This window comes from Denticeps clupeoides, chromosome 12 (assembly GCF_900700375.1).
Source record: "Denticeps clupeoides chromosome 12, fDenClu1.1, whole genome shotgun sequence".
NCBI classification, from domain to species: domain Eukaryota; kingdom Metazoa; phylum Chordata; class Actinopteri; order Clupeiformes; family Denticipitidae; genus Denticeps; species Denticeps clupeoides.
This window is the reverse complement of record NC_041718.1, coordinates 7,193,797-7,210,378: the sequence shown is the minus strand read 5'-3', so window position 1 is coordinate 7,210,378 and position 16,582 is coordinate 7,193,797. Positions and strand designations below refer to the sequence as shown.

At 43.3% G+C, this 16,582-nt stretch overlaps 2 protein-coding genes across 3 annotated transcripts; both read left to right on the top strand.

The window, feature by feature from the left end:
* The first annotated feature begins 2,214 nt into the window (after positions 1-2,214).
* Positions 2,215-3,650, top strand: LOC114801201 (complement C1q-like protein 4). 2 transcript variants are annotated; one of them, XM_028999222.1, is made up of 3 exons: positions 2,215-2,581; positions 2,981-3,106; positions 3,264-3,650. In XM_028999222.1, the coding sequence occupies exons 1-3, from the start codon at positions 2,308-2,310 to the stop codon at positions 3,545-3,547; spliced, it is 684 nt and encodes a 227-aa protein (XP_028855055.1). In that variant the 5' UTR covers positions 2,215-2,307; the 3' UTR covers positions 3,548-3,650. The 2 variants fall into 2 exon arrangements, with proteins under 2 accessions (XP_028855055.1, XP_028855056.1); XM_028999223.1 differs by having other exon boundaries at positions 3,356-3,499.
* A 1,913-nt stretch (positions 3,651-5,563) lies between these two features.
* Positions 5,564-12,128, top strand: h6pd (hexose-6-phosphate dehydrogenase (glucose 1-dehydrogenase)). Its single transcript, XM_028999434.1, has 5 exons — positions 5,564-5,652; positions 7,355-8,012; positions 8,498-8,615; positions 8,745-9,014; positions 9,104-12,128. The coding sequence occupies exons 2-5, from the start codon at positions 7,377-7,379 to the stop codon at positions 10,441-10,443; spliced, it is 2,364 nt and encodes a 787-aa protein (XP_028855267.1). The 5' UTR covers positions 5,564-5,652; positions 7,355-7,376; the 3' UTR covers positions 10,444-12,128.
* Positions 12,129-16,582: the final 4,454 nt, after the last annotated feature.

The following is a 16,582-nucleotide window of genomic DNA, read 5'->3' as shown; positions in this document are numbered from 1 at the left end:
GTGGGGACGGTACCTTCATCAAGGGGAACCAAGTGGCACCTTGGCGGATCGGGATTCGAACCAACGACCTTCTGATTACGGGGCCACATCCTTAAACGCTAGGCCACCACTGCCCGCAACCTTCCAATTATGGGTCTGCTTCTACCCACTAGAATATGTGGCTGCTCAGCAAGGGCACAATGACAGTGTGGAGGGACCGGCCCGCACTACAGGAGTGGAAAGAAAGAAAGAAAGAAAGAAAGAAAGAAAGAAAGAAAGGAAGAAAGGAAGATGGGTGGAGCGGTTAGTTTGTATGGAATTTGTACAGATGAATGAGTGAAGGCTACAATGCCATAAGGACATTTACGTCTGTATTTCGTACACGCCCAGGGTTGCAGGCGTAGTTTGTAGAAAGAAACAAAAGCAGATATCCGGACTGTTCACAAAAAAAAATGTCAGAAAAAGAATACTACACACAACCGAATTATACCCGCATAATAATAGCATACTAACTGCTAGCCAGTGAATTTCCTTTCCTCCATGCTTTTCCATCGCTGGCCAAACTGTACATGATAATTAGCAGTTTTTCTACGTCACGGCCGTTTGGCATGGCGAGGCAGGCGGTCTGAGATGATGACAAGACTTGACGACGAAGAAGGATGCATTAGCACAATGTCACGAAACGGGTTTAATCTTGTGTTGTGAGCAACAAGGGGAGACATCCGGTAACAGGTGAACATGTAACAAGTAACAATGACCCGATGGTGAACAGACACAAACAGGGCAGCTTTATACATCAGACACAGGTGAACACGATCAGGAAAAATTACACAGGACAAACGTGAAACTCATGACATTGGATAGTTAATGTTGTATTACTAGCCATGATAAATTAATTGTAACCAATTAAAGCTGCAACATCTGGGCAAACACCTGGTTTCTGGCTTGTATTAAGACATCTCATCATAAGTGTGAGCAGCTTTGCTTGCTGTCTTTCTAGTTTTGTTCATCAGCAGTGTCTGGATGAACCTCTTGTGAACCCTAATAAAATAAAAATGTGGCTGGTATAGTTTACATGCTACAAATAGCATCTTTTCAACAGTACCATTCTCAGCATTTACTCTCTGGAGCATTCTCATTCCATCATGTCCAGGACACGTGCCTTAGAAGATCATAGAAAATTTGCATATTTTGTTTAGATATGTATAAGATCCATTTATCAGACCAGACTAAATGAAAAAGTAATTACAGCCATTCCATTGGAGGCCATCATTCAGCCACTGTGGCATAGAATGTGAAGTGTAATATAACAGAACAATCAAATTATTATTATAAGATAACACTTTGGAAAATGCTGACAGCTGAACCACAGTGCTGCAGATGAATATATCGAGGGCCGACCTCAAGGCATTATGGGTCAATATGTGGAATTGTTTGCATGCAGCCGACAGATCCAGCAGCAGGAATCGATTAAACCAGTAGTAATAATACCAATTCAACAACCAAAATAGTATTAAATTGAGGGGGTAGTAGCCTAGTGGGTAAAACACTCGCCTTTGACCCAGAAGGCCAAAAAATCACAGGTTCAAACCCCACTTACTACCATCGTGTCCCTGAGCAAAACACTTAACCCTGGCTAACCTCTGGATGGGGGCATCTGATAAATGTAATTTTTTTAACCTTTGTATTTTGAACCTTTGTATTATTCAATGTTATTTTTAATATTTATTTTTTTAATCAATGCCTTGGGCCAGCAGCATGTGTATGTTAGTTCAGAGCAGCCAGGAGATCCCTTGATGCATTGGGGTCACAATTCAGAGGTCAATGTGCGCTGGCGCCATCTTCTGGCTCGCTTGACTCCAAACTAATAAATTATTCCAAATAACTTCTTTACTAAAACATTTTTCACATTGAACATTGATTATACCTTTTAAGATTTGTGAACTTCATTAACTTTTAAAAAGTCCTTGTTAAAAGTAAAAAATGCATTATGTAATCTAACAACAGATTCTAATGACATAGTCATTTAAAATCTAAATCGGAATCAGCTTTATTGCCATGTATGTTTCCAAATGTGAGGAATTTGTTTTAGTGACAGAACACAAATTGTGTGTGTGTGTGTGTGTATAACCACTTATGATATATGTGTATAACCACTTATGATGTGTTTATACAGGTATGGTGAAAGTCTACTTCACACACTTATTTAACTGTCACCAGCTTTCAAACAGCATTTTACAGTAACAATAAAGTCCACCTTTGGACCTCATACATATGTACAACCAAGCTGTGTTGAAAGAGTGAAGAGTTCAGAAATGTCTTAAAACAATGAGGACACTCCTGTTGCTCGTGTTGTTCTGCTGTCACACAAGGGTCGGCACCAGCAGTGACAGCACCTCTCAGAAGAACTGCGAAAATGAACAGAGCTTAGGAGCGCTCCTAACCAAACTTTTAACGCTGGCTGAAAAACAAACTGCCTTGGAGATAAAGGTTAGCGCCAGTGAAAATGAAGTGAAGCTCCTCAGAACGCAGCTGCAGAACGCTGAGGCCAGGATCCTCGAGGGAGTGAGTCAGATAGAGGATCTTAAACGCCTTCATACAGGTAAAATTATGCAACATATCGCACATATACTGTATGTACACATAATTCCCATTTAATGTGTGATTCTATCGACCCATATGTGAAATATGTCATTATTATTGTTTTACACTGTGTTTCTTATGTATCCGGTTTATTTTGGCCTGTTGCTTATTCTAAAATTTACATTATTACAGATTACATTTTTTTGTGGTATTTCACTGTCAAATTATCACACAAATATTTGATAGCAATTAATTTGTGCAATTAACAACACGTTTAACAGTTCAGACTGGTATATGTGTTTATAATGAGGCGAGGTGGTGACCAGGGGTTGAGTAGGGACATTTTGTTTAACCCACACATCTTGAGCAAGATTAATTAATAATTAAAATGAATGACGTGTGATTCTGTGACTTGCAGACCGACCAAAGGTGGCGTTTTCAGCCTCGCTGGAAGGTGGGCAGAATGGACCTTTCAATACAGCAACTACTCTGGTCTACAAAAACGTCATAACCAATGTTGGTAATGCCTACAACTCAGCTACAGGTAACAGTCTTCCCATTCAAACCAGCTCAGCTGCATTTCTAACACAGTACTCAAGGTTCTCAATTTACCACAGTCATACCACGGCCGTCTGAGTTACTTACCACATGATTTACTACGTAAAATAGTTCTACTGAAACAAACCCATATTTATTTACAGGTATTTTTACAGCCCCACAGAAGGGAGTCTATATGTTCATTTATCATAATGTTGTCTTTGCTGCCCATTCTTCTACAATGTCCCTGTTTAAGAACGCGCTGAAAATTGTGTCCACTGTGGAATGGAAATCTGAACATGATGGAATTGACAGCGGATCAAACGGAGTGATGCTGCTGCTGGAACAGGGAGACCAGGTCTACATCCAGCTGTGGAAAGACTCATGGGTCTATGATGATGCCAACAATTTTACCACATTCAGCGGGACTTTACTCTTTCCACTGTGACTGTGGAATTTCTGAATTGGAGTCACCGCCACCCTTTAGGATGTGCATATGGAGCCATGAATGGCTGCAATCAAGATGCAATAAAAAATTATGATTTGTTTAATTTGTACATGCATTAACTGAAATGGTGTAAAATACTGTGTTGTTGTCAAGCATTTGGTATGTATACATCATATACACACACACACACACACACAGTATAGGCCAAAAAATTGGACACACCTTCTCATTTTCTGTTTTCTTTATTTTCATGACCATTTACGTTGGTAGATTCTCACTGAAGGCATCAAAACTATGAATGAACACGTGTGGAGTTATGTACTTAACAAAAAGTGGAGACCTGGCCTCCACAGTCACCGGATCAGTGCTAAACACCTCTGGGAACTCCTTCAAGACTGTTGGAAAACCATCTCAGGTGACGACCTTTTGAAGCTCATTGAGAGAATGCCAAGAGTGTGCAAAGCAGTAATCAGAGCAAAGAAACTAGAATATAAAACATGTTTTCAGTTATTTCACCTTTTTTGTTAAGTACATAACTCCACATGTGTTCATTTATAGTTTTGATGCCTTCAGTGAGAATCTACCAACGTAAATGGTCATGAAAATAAAGAAAACACACTGAATGAGAAGGTGTGTCCAAACCTTTGGCCTGTACTGTATATATTAGAATTTAGCTTCTGACTTGACTGTTATCGTGATGAGAAAATGCTTTTATTACATGTTTGTGTTTATTACGGCTTCCATCTGAAGAATCGTGTCTGAGTCTATGGGACTCAGGGTCGCTGCACTCTAATAGAGGGTTGCTGAGAGGTTGGTGTTTACAATAGCGTAAGGCATTTGCTGTGCTGTCAAACAGTCCCAAGCAAAGGACAGGCGTTCCAACCTCTGTTTCTGGACAAAAGCGCTAAAAAAACATTTGTGTCCTGTTGGCGCCAACCCTAAAGACCTTATTTGAAGCAAAGACACGCTCTTTTGAAACAGGGTTCAAGTGTCATTTCATATAAGTTAAAGCTGTTGATACATACACACATACATTTTAGTTCTTTTTTTACAATGAGTTTTAATTAAAAAAAGTCAAACAAGTCTCAGAACATGGAAAATGTATTATTCACCAGGAGGTTGGAGCTTGTAGGTTTTCATGTTTGACTGGAACCTCAGATCTGAATCATGTTAGAAGCTTCCATGGTACAGGGGACTGTGGGAATGAATCAAATTAGCATTTTGAAAAATTTCATTGAATATATTCAACCAAGCAGACCACACAAATAAAACCTACTGCAGCTTCGAGGACTGTCACCGATAGCTGTGCGAACATATGAAGGGGACATTTCTACTGGAGGTCATGGAACAGCCTCAAACCAAAATGACGGTGGGACGGATTCAGAGCAGAGCTGATCATCCTGGTGACTATAAAGCGCCTCAGAATTCAGAATAAATAACAGCAATACGAGAAATAAAGGAAATCAAACAGCAGGAAGCAGCGAGGAGGAAAACAGCAAAACTTATCAGGTTATGAAAACCTTTAAAGGTTTAAAAAAAATAATAATTACAGATCAATCCCATTTAAATGCGTGTATTGTTTTGTTCTGTGCAGATCCGTGTGACGTTGCATGAAATGCAGTGTCAGGCGCCCTCTGTTGCGCAAAACACACAATTACACAATCCTGAAAAAAGGAGAATTTAACGTGTGCAACTTCTGATACGCTGACCGAAACAAGACTGGAATAAAAGATAACTCGATGTCGAAATCCACGAGTGTGCAATGAGTCCATTTAATGATATTCGTCCGATTTAGTAAAAGCTCGTTTAAATTAAACCAACTGATTTTAGAGATTAATAAAGCTACAGTGCAGACAAATAAGCAAGAAACATTATAAATAAGTTTTATGTCTAAATTATTAATAAGAATTATAAATGTGAATAAATACAGGATCCCCATTCGTTGTGATTTATAATTATGATTGTTGAATGTTAATTTTTTCCCCTCTTCTCAGATTAAAAGTGAACCGCCATCCGGATGTGCGGGTCACGTGGTCCGCGTGTAGGAAGCGCCCGTCGGAGCTGCGCGACCGGAGCGGCGTTACTGCGCGGACCGGACGGCGCAGGTAAGAGCCTCTCCGGCCGAAGCCGGGCTCCGGCGCGGTGACAGGTGGCGGTTCGCGGTGACCGGGGCGGAGGTGCGGCGGCGACACCGTGTCCGCTGCGCTGCCCGCCCCGCAAGTTCCACATTTTACTGCAGGGGGGGCTTCTTACCAAACTTTCCAAATACACGTGGCCGGTGGTCTGTAACGACAATGACAACATTATTATTATTATTATTATTATTATATTCAGCAGACATTCAACAGGTGAGAGCTCATGGCTGTATTGGATTTTTTAAAAATAATTTTTATCCCGCTGAATCCATCCCATTAGAGGAGAGGCCGTATAATTGTATAATTGTAAAAACTTTATTCAGACGTTATTTTGACAGTTTTATTACAGCGTGACTGAACACAAATGCGGCCTCAGGCTTGTATTAAGCAAGAAGAGACTTTTCTTTTGCAACAGTGATGAGCACGCGGCTTATCAGGTTATCTGACTGTTTATCTTGGAGAACTGCTGGGCCGTCCTGCGTAACTCTGAACTGTCCAGAGTAAATACTGCGACTTTATCTCGCCCCTGCAGCCGTACTGGAAATGAGGAGTCGATCAGTGCAACTGATTCAAATTTATTTCATCTGTCTTCATCACACATGGCTTGATTATGGTCATATTAACACATTATTATTAATTATAATATTAATTAACAAAATATGAACAATATTTTCTGCTGACCCTGCATTGAACTTCAGTAGTGTCTGGCACCGACCGTACCGAGTGGATTTTCCGGGCCAAGCCCAGCTGCTCCTCACGCTGCAGAGGGTGGGGTTGTATACAATCCAGGCCAAAAGTTTGGATTCTCACTAAAGGCATCAGAACTATGAATGAACACATGTGGAGTTATGTACTTAACAAAAAGTGGAGACCTGGCCTCCACAGTCACCGGACCTGTACTCTCGATTGGGTTCAGGTCCGGTGACTGTGGAGGCCAGGTCTCCACTTTTTGTTAAGTACATAACTACACATGTGTTCATTCATAGTTCTGATGCCTTGTTACGTCCTGGTCTAGGTCAGGAACGTGAACAATTTAGAAAGAGGGAGGGAAAAGTCACAACCGTTTGAACAAAGTGATTTTTAAACAAAACAATACAAGTCACGCCTTGACACACAGTCAGGCCACGAAAAGCACCGTGTAGACTAATGGGAACAGGGCATCTGTCTGGCGTACTCTCCCATTCTCTCTTTCCTTCCCTCTCTCCTCCTTTTTCTCCTTCTCTCCCTCCTCCTTTCTTCGTCGCAGCACACCGTCTTTAACGGCCTCACTCCGACGGGAGCGCAAATCCGCGTCAGGTCTGGGAGGAGTTCTGTAAATTACAGGCTCCTCCTACAAAAAGGAAAAACACAAACAAGACAGAACAAGACCACACATCACATGATCACGGGACGTAACAGCCTTCAGTGAGAATCTACCAATGTAAATGGTCATGAAAATAAAGAAAACATATCGAATGAGGAGGTGTGTCCAAACGTTTGGCCTGTACTGTATATGTTACGTAAATTCCATTGTTTTTAAATATTGTATTCGTGAAAATGGTATAAAGTATCTCTTTTTGTGGAATAACGTGATATTCCACTGTGAACAAAGTGCTAATTTCAGTTTCTGTAGATTTTTTTTTTATGTGTATAAGAACTGAGCTGAGTTAAGGCATTAACACCGTTCTGTTAGGTGTTGCATAAAGGACCAGACTATGTGGAAAGCTACCTGGGGACTGCTGCTGCTGACCTCCATCTGCCACGCCCAAGATGGAGATGAAACCAAGCGCAAGGGCCACGTGTCGGTGGTGGTAGTTGGCGGCACTGGGGACCTTGCCAGGAAGTACTTGTGGCAAGGCTTTTTCCAGCTGTACGCCAACCATGTGAGTAAAGGCCACACGTTCTCCTTCTACGCCGGGGGGCTTTCTCCGGCAGAGAAGGGCAGGCCGGTGCTCTTCGACATTCTGAAAGGCCTGACGTGCCCGGTGGAGCTGACGGCAGAGCGCTGCGCCTTGGTGAAGGAGCAGTTCCTCCGGCTGGCCCAGTATCGCCAGCTGAAGAGCGCCGAGGACTACCAGGGCCTGGCCCAGCACATCGCCACCCAGCTGAAGCAGGAGGGCATGGCGGAGGCCGGGCGGCTCTTCTACCTCTCCGTGCCGGCCTTCGCTTACGCCGACATCGCCGACCGAGTGAACAGCACCGCCAGGCCTCCTGCGGGGGCCTGGCTGAGGGTGGTGCTGGAGAAGCCTTTCGGCCACGATCTGGCCAGCGCCCAGCTCCTGACCACGCAGCTCTCGGGCTCTCTGAGAGAAGAGGAGATGTACAGGATTGACCACTACCTGGGAAAGCAGGTGATGCCGCAGCCCGTTTCATAAGGCGCCCAACCAGTGTATGCATGGTGGTACCAGAAGACCCGGGTTCAAATCCCACTTACTACCATTGTGTCCCTGAGCAAGACACTTAACCCTAAATTGCTCCAGGGGGACTGTCCCCTGTAACTACTGATTGTATGTCGCTCTGGATAAGGGCGTCTGATAAATGCCGTAAATGTAAATGCACACAGTACGCGTATGAATAATGCAGGACTTAGTCACATGACGTTAGACGGAATAACCATAATTTATTTACTTTGGCAAACATTTTGCTGAAAAATTAACCTTTGCATGGGTGTGGCAGAATGACGGTGGGTAGACCAACCACTGTCTGCTGCGATCGGTGAAACTCGCTGAATTTACATTAATCATAGTATCGTGCAATCCTGGACGGACTGATGTAGAGGAAGCTACATGGAATATATACAATTCACTATTGATTTTTCCCCTCTCTCCCATTAAAGGTCGTTTCCCAGATATTACCATTTAGGAAGGAGAACAGGAAGTTCCTGGATCCTGTCTGGAACAAACACCATATTGCCAGAATTGAGATTGTGCTGAAGGAAACCCTGGACGCCAAAGGTATTCGACGTGGCCCGCACTCCTCTTATTGTTTCGGGCCCGTGTGCTGCTTTTTTTTTTCTTTTTTGTTCTTGTTCTGTTGGTGGTTTCCAGTCATTTCAAAAGTCGTATCTGTAATTGCTTTCTAAGGCCGCCTCCAGTTTTATGACCAGTATGGAGTCATCAGGGATGTGCTACAGAATCACTTGACCGAAGTGATGACCCTGTTGACGATGGACATACCCGCCAACCTCACGGACGGCAAAGAGGTTCTTCAGAAGAAGCTGCAAATCTTCGGCGCCCTCCCTCAGCTGGACCGGAGCTGTGCGGTGGTTGGCCAGTACCAGTCCTACAATGCCGAGGTTCAGCAGGAACTGAACAAAACCAAGGACCACTATAGTTTCACCCCTACATTTGCAGGTCTGAGTTTGACCCATTCAGCTGATTTCTTTTTAATTAGATGCACACGTGCCGACATTCTAATTCTGTTCTGTTCCCTGCAATTGTAGGTGTTGTCATCTATATTGACACAGCACGGTATGATGGAATACCCATAATCCTTAGCTCAGGTAAAATGCTGGATGAACGGGTTGGCTATGCACGCGTCCTGTTTAAGAACAATGTCTTTTGTGTCCAGGACCACAGCAGTGTTGAGTGTAATCCGAAAGAGATTGTGTTTTACTTTGGACACGGACATTTGCGGTACCCAGCCGTGCTCGTGAGCAAGAATCTGTTCAAGCCGTCGCTGCTGAAGGATGGCTGGAAGGAGGTCACCGAGAGCGGTGACGTGTCCCTCTTTGGGAGGCCGCTCACAGACTTCCACGTCCAGACCCCAGCAGTGCAGCGAGAGGCCTATGCCGAGCTGATCGCCCACGTGTTTCGCGGAAGAAAGGACCGCTTCATCAGTTCGGAGAACCTCCTGGCCTCTTGGAGTTTTTGGAGCCCTCTCCTTGATAGCTTGGCGCAAACGTTCCCCCGGCCGTACCCCGGTGGCCCTGCCAACGGCAACCTGCTGAATTTCCAGTTCCAGGGCCACGAGGCGACGTTCTCCAGCGAAGCTGTGGTCACCATGATTCCCCAGGACCAGTCTGAGAACTTCCAGGTGATGCAAGGGAAGTACCGTGGGGCTGAAATGGTCTCAGCCTGGCCGAATGAACTGGTTGAGCGTCTGGCCTCTGACCTTCAGGAAGCTGCTGAGGAGGCGGTAAGGGAGGGTGTTCCTTTCCACCTGGCACTGTCCGGAGGATCAAGCCCCATTGTGCTTTTCAAACGTCTGGCACAACATCATTATTCCTTCCCTTGGTGGAACACCCACCTGTGGCTTGCAGACGAACGTTGCGTGCCGCCCTCTGAGGCCGGCTCCAACTTTTACACCTTGCACGAACATTTACTCCAGTACGTTCGCCTGCCTTACTTCAACATCCACCCCATGCCCGTTCTCATCAACCAGCGGCTCTGTGTTGAGGAGGACTCGGGCGCCCTGCTCTACGAAAGGGAGATCGGTCTGCTCGTCAACAGCTCCAGCTTCCACTACGTCCTGCTGGGCGTGGGGTTCGATGGCCACACTGCTTCGCTGTTCCCCGGCAGCAAGCTGGAGGTTGATGGGGAGAGGCTGGTGGCGCTCACCGAGAGCCCAGTTAAGCCCCACCAGCGGATGAGCCTCACCTTCAGTGCCATCAACCGGGCGCGCAGGGTGGGAGTCCTGGTCATGGGCAAGAGCAAGCATGAGCTTGTCACCCAGTTGAGCCGAATCAAAGACACCCTTGAAAGGTTGCCCATCACAAAGATTCACCCCAAAAATGGAAACCTCATTTGGTACATAGACTATGAAGCACTTTTAGGCCAGTGAGGGAATTAGAGAACGTAGATGGTTTATTCCAAATCACATGCTGTATGAAGAATAGAATGGTTTTATTGGTGTGCGGTTCTAGTGATCCGGTGTGGAACACTGCGTACTACAAGTAATAAGTGTGAAGGGAAGTGGTATTGAAGCGTGGGCCCTTTACAGGGCAAAATTGTGCGTTTTAATTACAGTACATTCACTCAGCTTTGTAGAATTTGCATGAAATCATGATCTTGTATATATAATTTGACTTGTATAAGATTAATTCAACCACACTGTGTGTGAACAAAGGTACTCACCCCGCAGGACATCCCACAGAAAATTGAAACATGAAAGTGATTAGTGCTTATTATAGAATTATTCTGAAAACAGACAGGGAATAAATAATTCAGGCTCTAGAAGAAGCATTTTTGTTCTTTAACCAGCAGCCGGCAGCAATTTCACGTTTGAGTAAGATACTGAACAGCTCAATCAAGCTGGGTGGACATTTTCCATGCTTTAACATTCAATTAAACACAGCCAGGGGTGAAGTTTGGTTGAAAGTGGGTTGTGAACCCGTTCTCAGTGGCTGCGGGCCTTTATCTGTCAATAAATTGTTAGGAAGAAAGTGCGGTCTGTTCAAAATCCGTAACAGAAGGTGGCGTTCATGCCGTGTAACGAGAGTTGACAACCGCCATTTCATAATATAGAACAAGACCCACAAACTTATGTTAATATGGCAGTAGTGGTGGCCTAGTGGCCTCCCCGGGCACCTTCCATGGCTGCTCACCAAGGGTTAAATACAGAGGACACATTTCGTTGTGTCACCCTGTGCTGCACTTCACTTTCAGAGTCATATGAGTGTGGCGGAACACAGGTACGACACTGACTGTATTAGACAGATTCGATACTGAATTTTTAGCAATAATACTGAAATTCCAATGCGACTAATTGAGCGTAAAAGGGAGTATTTCCCTCTCTAGCATTGGCAGTTGCCGGTCACATTGGTTTATCTTTCGGTATGTTGGGTTTTTGGGTCACAACTTAAGGGTTGATGGGTACCAAAGTCAGGCCAGCTGAAAGCACTGTTTTAAAGGATATTGTAATTGTTATTTACTCATGGTAGTGCGGCAGTTAGCATTGTGACCTCACACATCCAAGGTCATGAGATTGAATCCCGGCTCCATATTTCTGTGTATGAAGTTCTCAAAGTTCTGCTCTGGGTTTCCTTCTGCTGTTCAAAGACATGCACTCTAGGTGGATTTGGTGACTCTTAATTTTGCCTTGCGGTGGGCTGAGTCCCCGCACCGCGCCCAGCGTCTCCTGATGGGACCTGGATCTCGGTGGCCGTTTCCACTGTACGGTTTGCGAAGCTGTTGGCATTTTTGCTGGTAGTAGATGTTTTCAGTAATGAAGCTCATGCTGTGTGTGCTCATTCCTGTAAGCACAAATGACTCAGTACTGATTAGCGAGTCACATGTCAGCTCTTTCATGGCCATGAAATGCAAAGGAACACTTTGATAACATGAGATGCTTGTTAAAATGTGTAATAAACAAGCATGCATGGTGCTGAAGTCTTTTTAAAGTCTAAAGACATTAAATAGTTTTAAATGGAAAGGTCTGTTATTTAAGCGTGTGCCTGAATGAAAGATCCAGTGTGTCTTGCTGCCAAATAAGACTTCCAGTATTTGTGTGCTTATGTGTTTTTTTTTTTTTTTTTTTTTTTTGGTTTCGGAATTGGGGTCCACAGGGCAAGTTTCTTCAGTCCTTTGAAAATTGACCAAAAATGCTTCAATAGTTCAAAAAGTCACTCAACTGTATGTCAAGTCTTTCACAATCCTTTATGGATAAGGATCCATATTCCCCAAACAGATGAAGTGCGCTGCTGTTTTTATCTTAATACTGCTCTCTGCTACAAACTCTGGTCAACTGGAGATCAAATGCATTGGCTTTAATCAGTCAATAATGTAATAGGTATAATGGTTCCTAGGTGGCTTAATTAAATGGAACTCATTAGTGGTTTTCTGTATACCTGAGTCCAGAATGGCTGCTTTCTCACAAGTCTGTGACTGTATTGTGGGTCCAAGTCTACAAATGTTTTTAACTTCTAAATGCATTTTGGGCTGTTCTCTCAGTTGAACCTCTGAAAGTGCCTTTTGTACAGAAGGATATTTTATATATTTTATTACACTTCTGTGTATTACAGAACAATCCAATTTCACTGAATTGTTGTGCTTGGAAAAAATAAAAGGAATGATACCTCAACCGTTGTCATGATATCTATAGATGAATATCCTTTTTCAGGATTGTTGTGTGGGATCCGTACACTTTATACTGTACATGGTGGCTGGTATGTTAAGGATCAAAAAAGCACTATCAGGTTTATCTTGAAATATGAATTCAATATTTAGTAAATTATGTTAACAAGAAGCATACTGTACATCCGGAATTGGTTTATTCATTCGAGCCATTACAACACTACCTTACGCTCAGTTGGCTGATGCTTTCACCCAAAACAATTTGAGGAATAACAAAGTGGCAGAACAATAGGAGCTTTTGCCAAAAGAGTTCAACAGGACATAGTTCATGGAGATCAGGAAGTGATGAAGAGCACGGGAAGTCCATTTTAGGAGAAGGTGCGGTGTCAGGAGATTCTCGAGGTTCAAGGGGAAAAAACAGCTTACAGATTCAATACAACTTGCTTAATTAGTGTTATTTTTGTACCAAATACCCCACGGACCGCCCACTGGTGCGGCTGAAATAAAGTCGGCTGGCATTATGGGGGGGAAAGTCTCATCACAGGGATAGAAACAGCGCTCCTCATTTCATTCACTCTCTGCCGGCAGGAATACGATCTGTGGGGGTTTTAACTGAAGCCCATCATAAATAATGAAGAATTCCGTCTGAATAAGGCTCCGCTTCACGCGTTGTTCCACAGGCTCTGATCCTTCACCCAGTTGCGGCAGAGTTTCCGAATCAGCCAGAAGCCTCCCTTTACCAGAAATAAAGCTGAAAAGACACGTCTCGCTGAGATGAAATGGGTGTTGTCATTAAAAATATACAGTAAATCAACCACTCTGAAGACAAATGTAGATTTACATTCATCACCCCTGTGAAGAAAATATTACTAACATCCTGTGCTTAATTGATCGAACCTTTTTGCCAGTCTTTTTGACCCAGTGTATTTAATATACTAAAGTGTTGATAATGAAATGAATACCATACATTAAAAGGATGTTTTGTCCGTTAACTTCATATTCTTTTCCACTCAGCATGTTTTTATTATGATACACATAAAGAAAATGCCAGGGATTAATGCTGTACAGTATAAATTCTACATACTGACTTGGTTTGGAATTTTGTAAAAACCTTGTTATGGGTCCAAAAGAAAAAATGAAGTTATTAAGTCAAAATGCCTGATATACATTTTCACAAGGGAAATTGAAAAGGTATGTGCGGAATGTAGAGTGGCAGAATACCTGTGGATAAGATGCAGGCCCACGATAGAACAAGCGACAGGTAGTACAGCTCAGGAGTCGTGCGTGACTGTAAATTCAATTTCAATTAAAACCTTTGTGGAATATTGTGGAACCCATTCTCATTTTGTGAAACATTTAACGTGTGAAGCTCCTCATGTATGTAATGTTGTACTATGGTATGTAATTGTTAATCATGAATCAGATTGTCATATTATGTGTTAATCCACATTAATTCACAGGCCAAAGTTCAGTAACAAGACATAACAAAAAATCTCTTTCTGAACGACAAAGTTGTAAATAACTAAATTAATGTCTATTTTAAACATATAAGTTGATATGGTTTGTTTTTTAGATATAATACCATGTTATAGATTTTATATTTTCAGTAATTAAGAAAGAAGTTCAAATTGGGAAACAAATGGAAGATTTCCAACTTTGATCCTGAACATTGATTTAAGATAAAAAACAGTAAATAAATGCCACGTACACAGTCTGCTGCGGTGAAGGTCATGATGGTGGTACACAGTCCCTGAGCAAAGGAAACCACTCCAAACACATGACAGGCAACCCTGAAGCTCCGGGGCAGCGGGTCGGTGAGAGTCAGAGTCTCGGCCAGGCCTGAGATAAATCAGCACAATGCATGAAACAACGCAGCCACGGCACCCAGCTGGCGTATCCGGTGGGAGCTGAGGGCACCTGTGGCCACAAGTGATGCAACGATGAAGACTGTAAGATTATTCAGAAGCGGCTGCTGGCAATATCGCGACGATCTGGGCCTGCCAACACAGAAACGCCTGATGTAGTTTTCTGATGTAGTTTCTTTTTTCTTTTTTGCATTGTATTAATATTTGTACTTGCCTTGTCAGAACATAAAGTTGTGGTGCAATGATTATAATGACAAACGTCACAAGTACGGCCTGACTGTCAATGACAAAGAAAGAAAAAGTTTCAGCAGTCCAGCATTTTTCTATTCGTGCTGTTGCAGACAATCCTTACAATCTGAGCCTCTGATCTCTCGGCAGCTGCCTGCTTGTGTAAAATGCACAGTGCACTAAGAAGTGAAGGAACATGGCATCAGCAGCATGGACGGCCTAAACACAGAGAGAGAGGAAATGCATGCGAATATGACTCGGATTTCTTAAAAAACAACACACACACATACACAACCAGCCGGTCACCTGCTTTACCTCCAGCAGAGTTCAGGTGTTCAGCTGTTCCGAATGGCAGAGCCATCGCAGTGCCGCCTGGTGGCCGACATGAGGAACACAGTTTCTGGGAGGCGTGGCCAAGTCGGTTATTTGACCTGCTTACAATGTTGTCAGAGCCTCGCCATAAAACATTTAAACCATTATAACATTATAACAATGAAACAAAAGGTTATGGTGGGATGATTTAACTTTTACAAAAAAAAAACCGGAAGGAATCCACTCACTCGCTATGCATAACCCCTCAGTCCTGTTACTCAGGGTTGTGGCTGCCGGACCCCATCCCGGGACCCTGGACGCAGGACGGGTATGCATCCAGGGCAGGGTGCCTGCCCACACACACCATTCACTTACACACTCACAACTGCAGTCAATGCAGAGTCCACCCAATGCACCTGCCTTCGGTTGGTGGGAGGAAACCAGAGAACCTGGAGGAAACCTGAACCAACAGGAAGAGGGCATGCACACTCCGCACAAACAAGATCCAAGCTGGGAATCTAACTCACAACCTTGGAAGTGTGAGGCCAACTATCATATACTATAGTAAAGTAGCACAAAGATAGATATGTTTCAGGCAAAAAAAAAAAATGCACAATTTGAATATATCTACAAGCCTTGACCGGAACATTACCTGCTACAGGTAAAGTTTTAGAGGATAATCATCAAAAGCATCATCAGGCTATGCTGAGAATGTTCGAGGTGGAAAATCTTAACGCCCTGGGGGAGTGTAGAGGGTTAAAAGGTCAGTAATGCGTGCAGATTCGTGTCCATTTAGTGCCTGGTAAGCGAGTAACAGAATTTTTAAAGTCATTGGTACGAGGCGGCCAGTGAAATTCATGCTTTTTTCTAGCAGGTGGATCTTTTAAAATTAAGATAACGGTCCAAAGGTTGTTACGTTTGACCTGGTTCCCCCATCTTATTGAATGCTATATATCTTGACTGCAGTTTCTTATTGATTTAATTATCTGGAAAAATATTTTGTGCTTCCCACAGATCAGCTGAGAAGCAGCAGCAGGTGACCCCACAGTAAAAAGAAAGAAAAAGACAGTCCTGTATTTTTATAATGCTAGACAAATGTTTCCCCAAAGCGGAAAGGGTTTCAGGTTCTTTTCATACAAAAATGTCCTTCTTGGCAAAACAAAAAGATCACTTTGAAGTTATTCATTTCTTTTGGAAACAAGGCTAGATGATTTATCATATTCTGAACCAATTATAATGACATAAAAAAAAACCTTCACCCAGATATCAGTCAATCTAACCGAATAAATGAACGAATGTGGGCTTTTACTCTGTGAACCTTGACCCCGTTTTCACAACATGTGTTTAATACATCACATGTTCTATTCAAATCCCATGTGGTCCAGCATTATTTCCACATGTTACTGTGTAAAAAGTTAGGTTCCGCCCCACAGCATACCTCATCCTACAGCGCCTCTAAAATAGCCTCTGTTCAGGAGCGATCACCCCTGCCCCACATTGGAA

Bases quoted from the DNA above. Each gene is read 5' to 3' on its own strand.
- LOC114801201 (XM_028999222.1), top strand. From the start codon at position 2,308: ATGAGGACACTCCTGTTGCTCGTGTTGTTCTGCTGTCACACAAGGGTC. The intron at 2,582-2,980 runs GTAAAATTATGC...TGTGACTTGCAG, and splicing joins TCTTAAACGCCTTCATACAG to ACCGACCAAAGGTGGCGTTT. The intron at 3,107-3,263 runs GTAACAGTCTTC...ATTTATTTACAG, and splicing joins TGCCTACAACTCAGCTACAG to GTATTTTTACAGCCCCACAG.
- h6pd (XM_028999434.1), top strand. From the start codon at position 7,377: ATGTGGAAAGCTACCTGGGGACTGCTGCTGCTGACCTCCATCTGCCAC. The intron at 8,013-8,497 runs GTGATGCCGCAG...CTCCCATTAAAG, and splicing joins ACCACTACCTGGGAAAGCAG to GTCGTTTCCCAGATATTACC. The intron at 9,015-9,103 runs GTCTGAGTTTGA...CTGCAATTGTAG, and splicing joins TTTCACCCCTACATTTGCAG to GTGTTGTCATCTATATTGAC.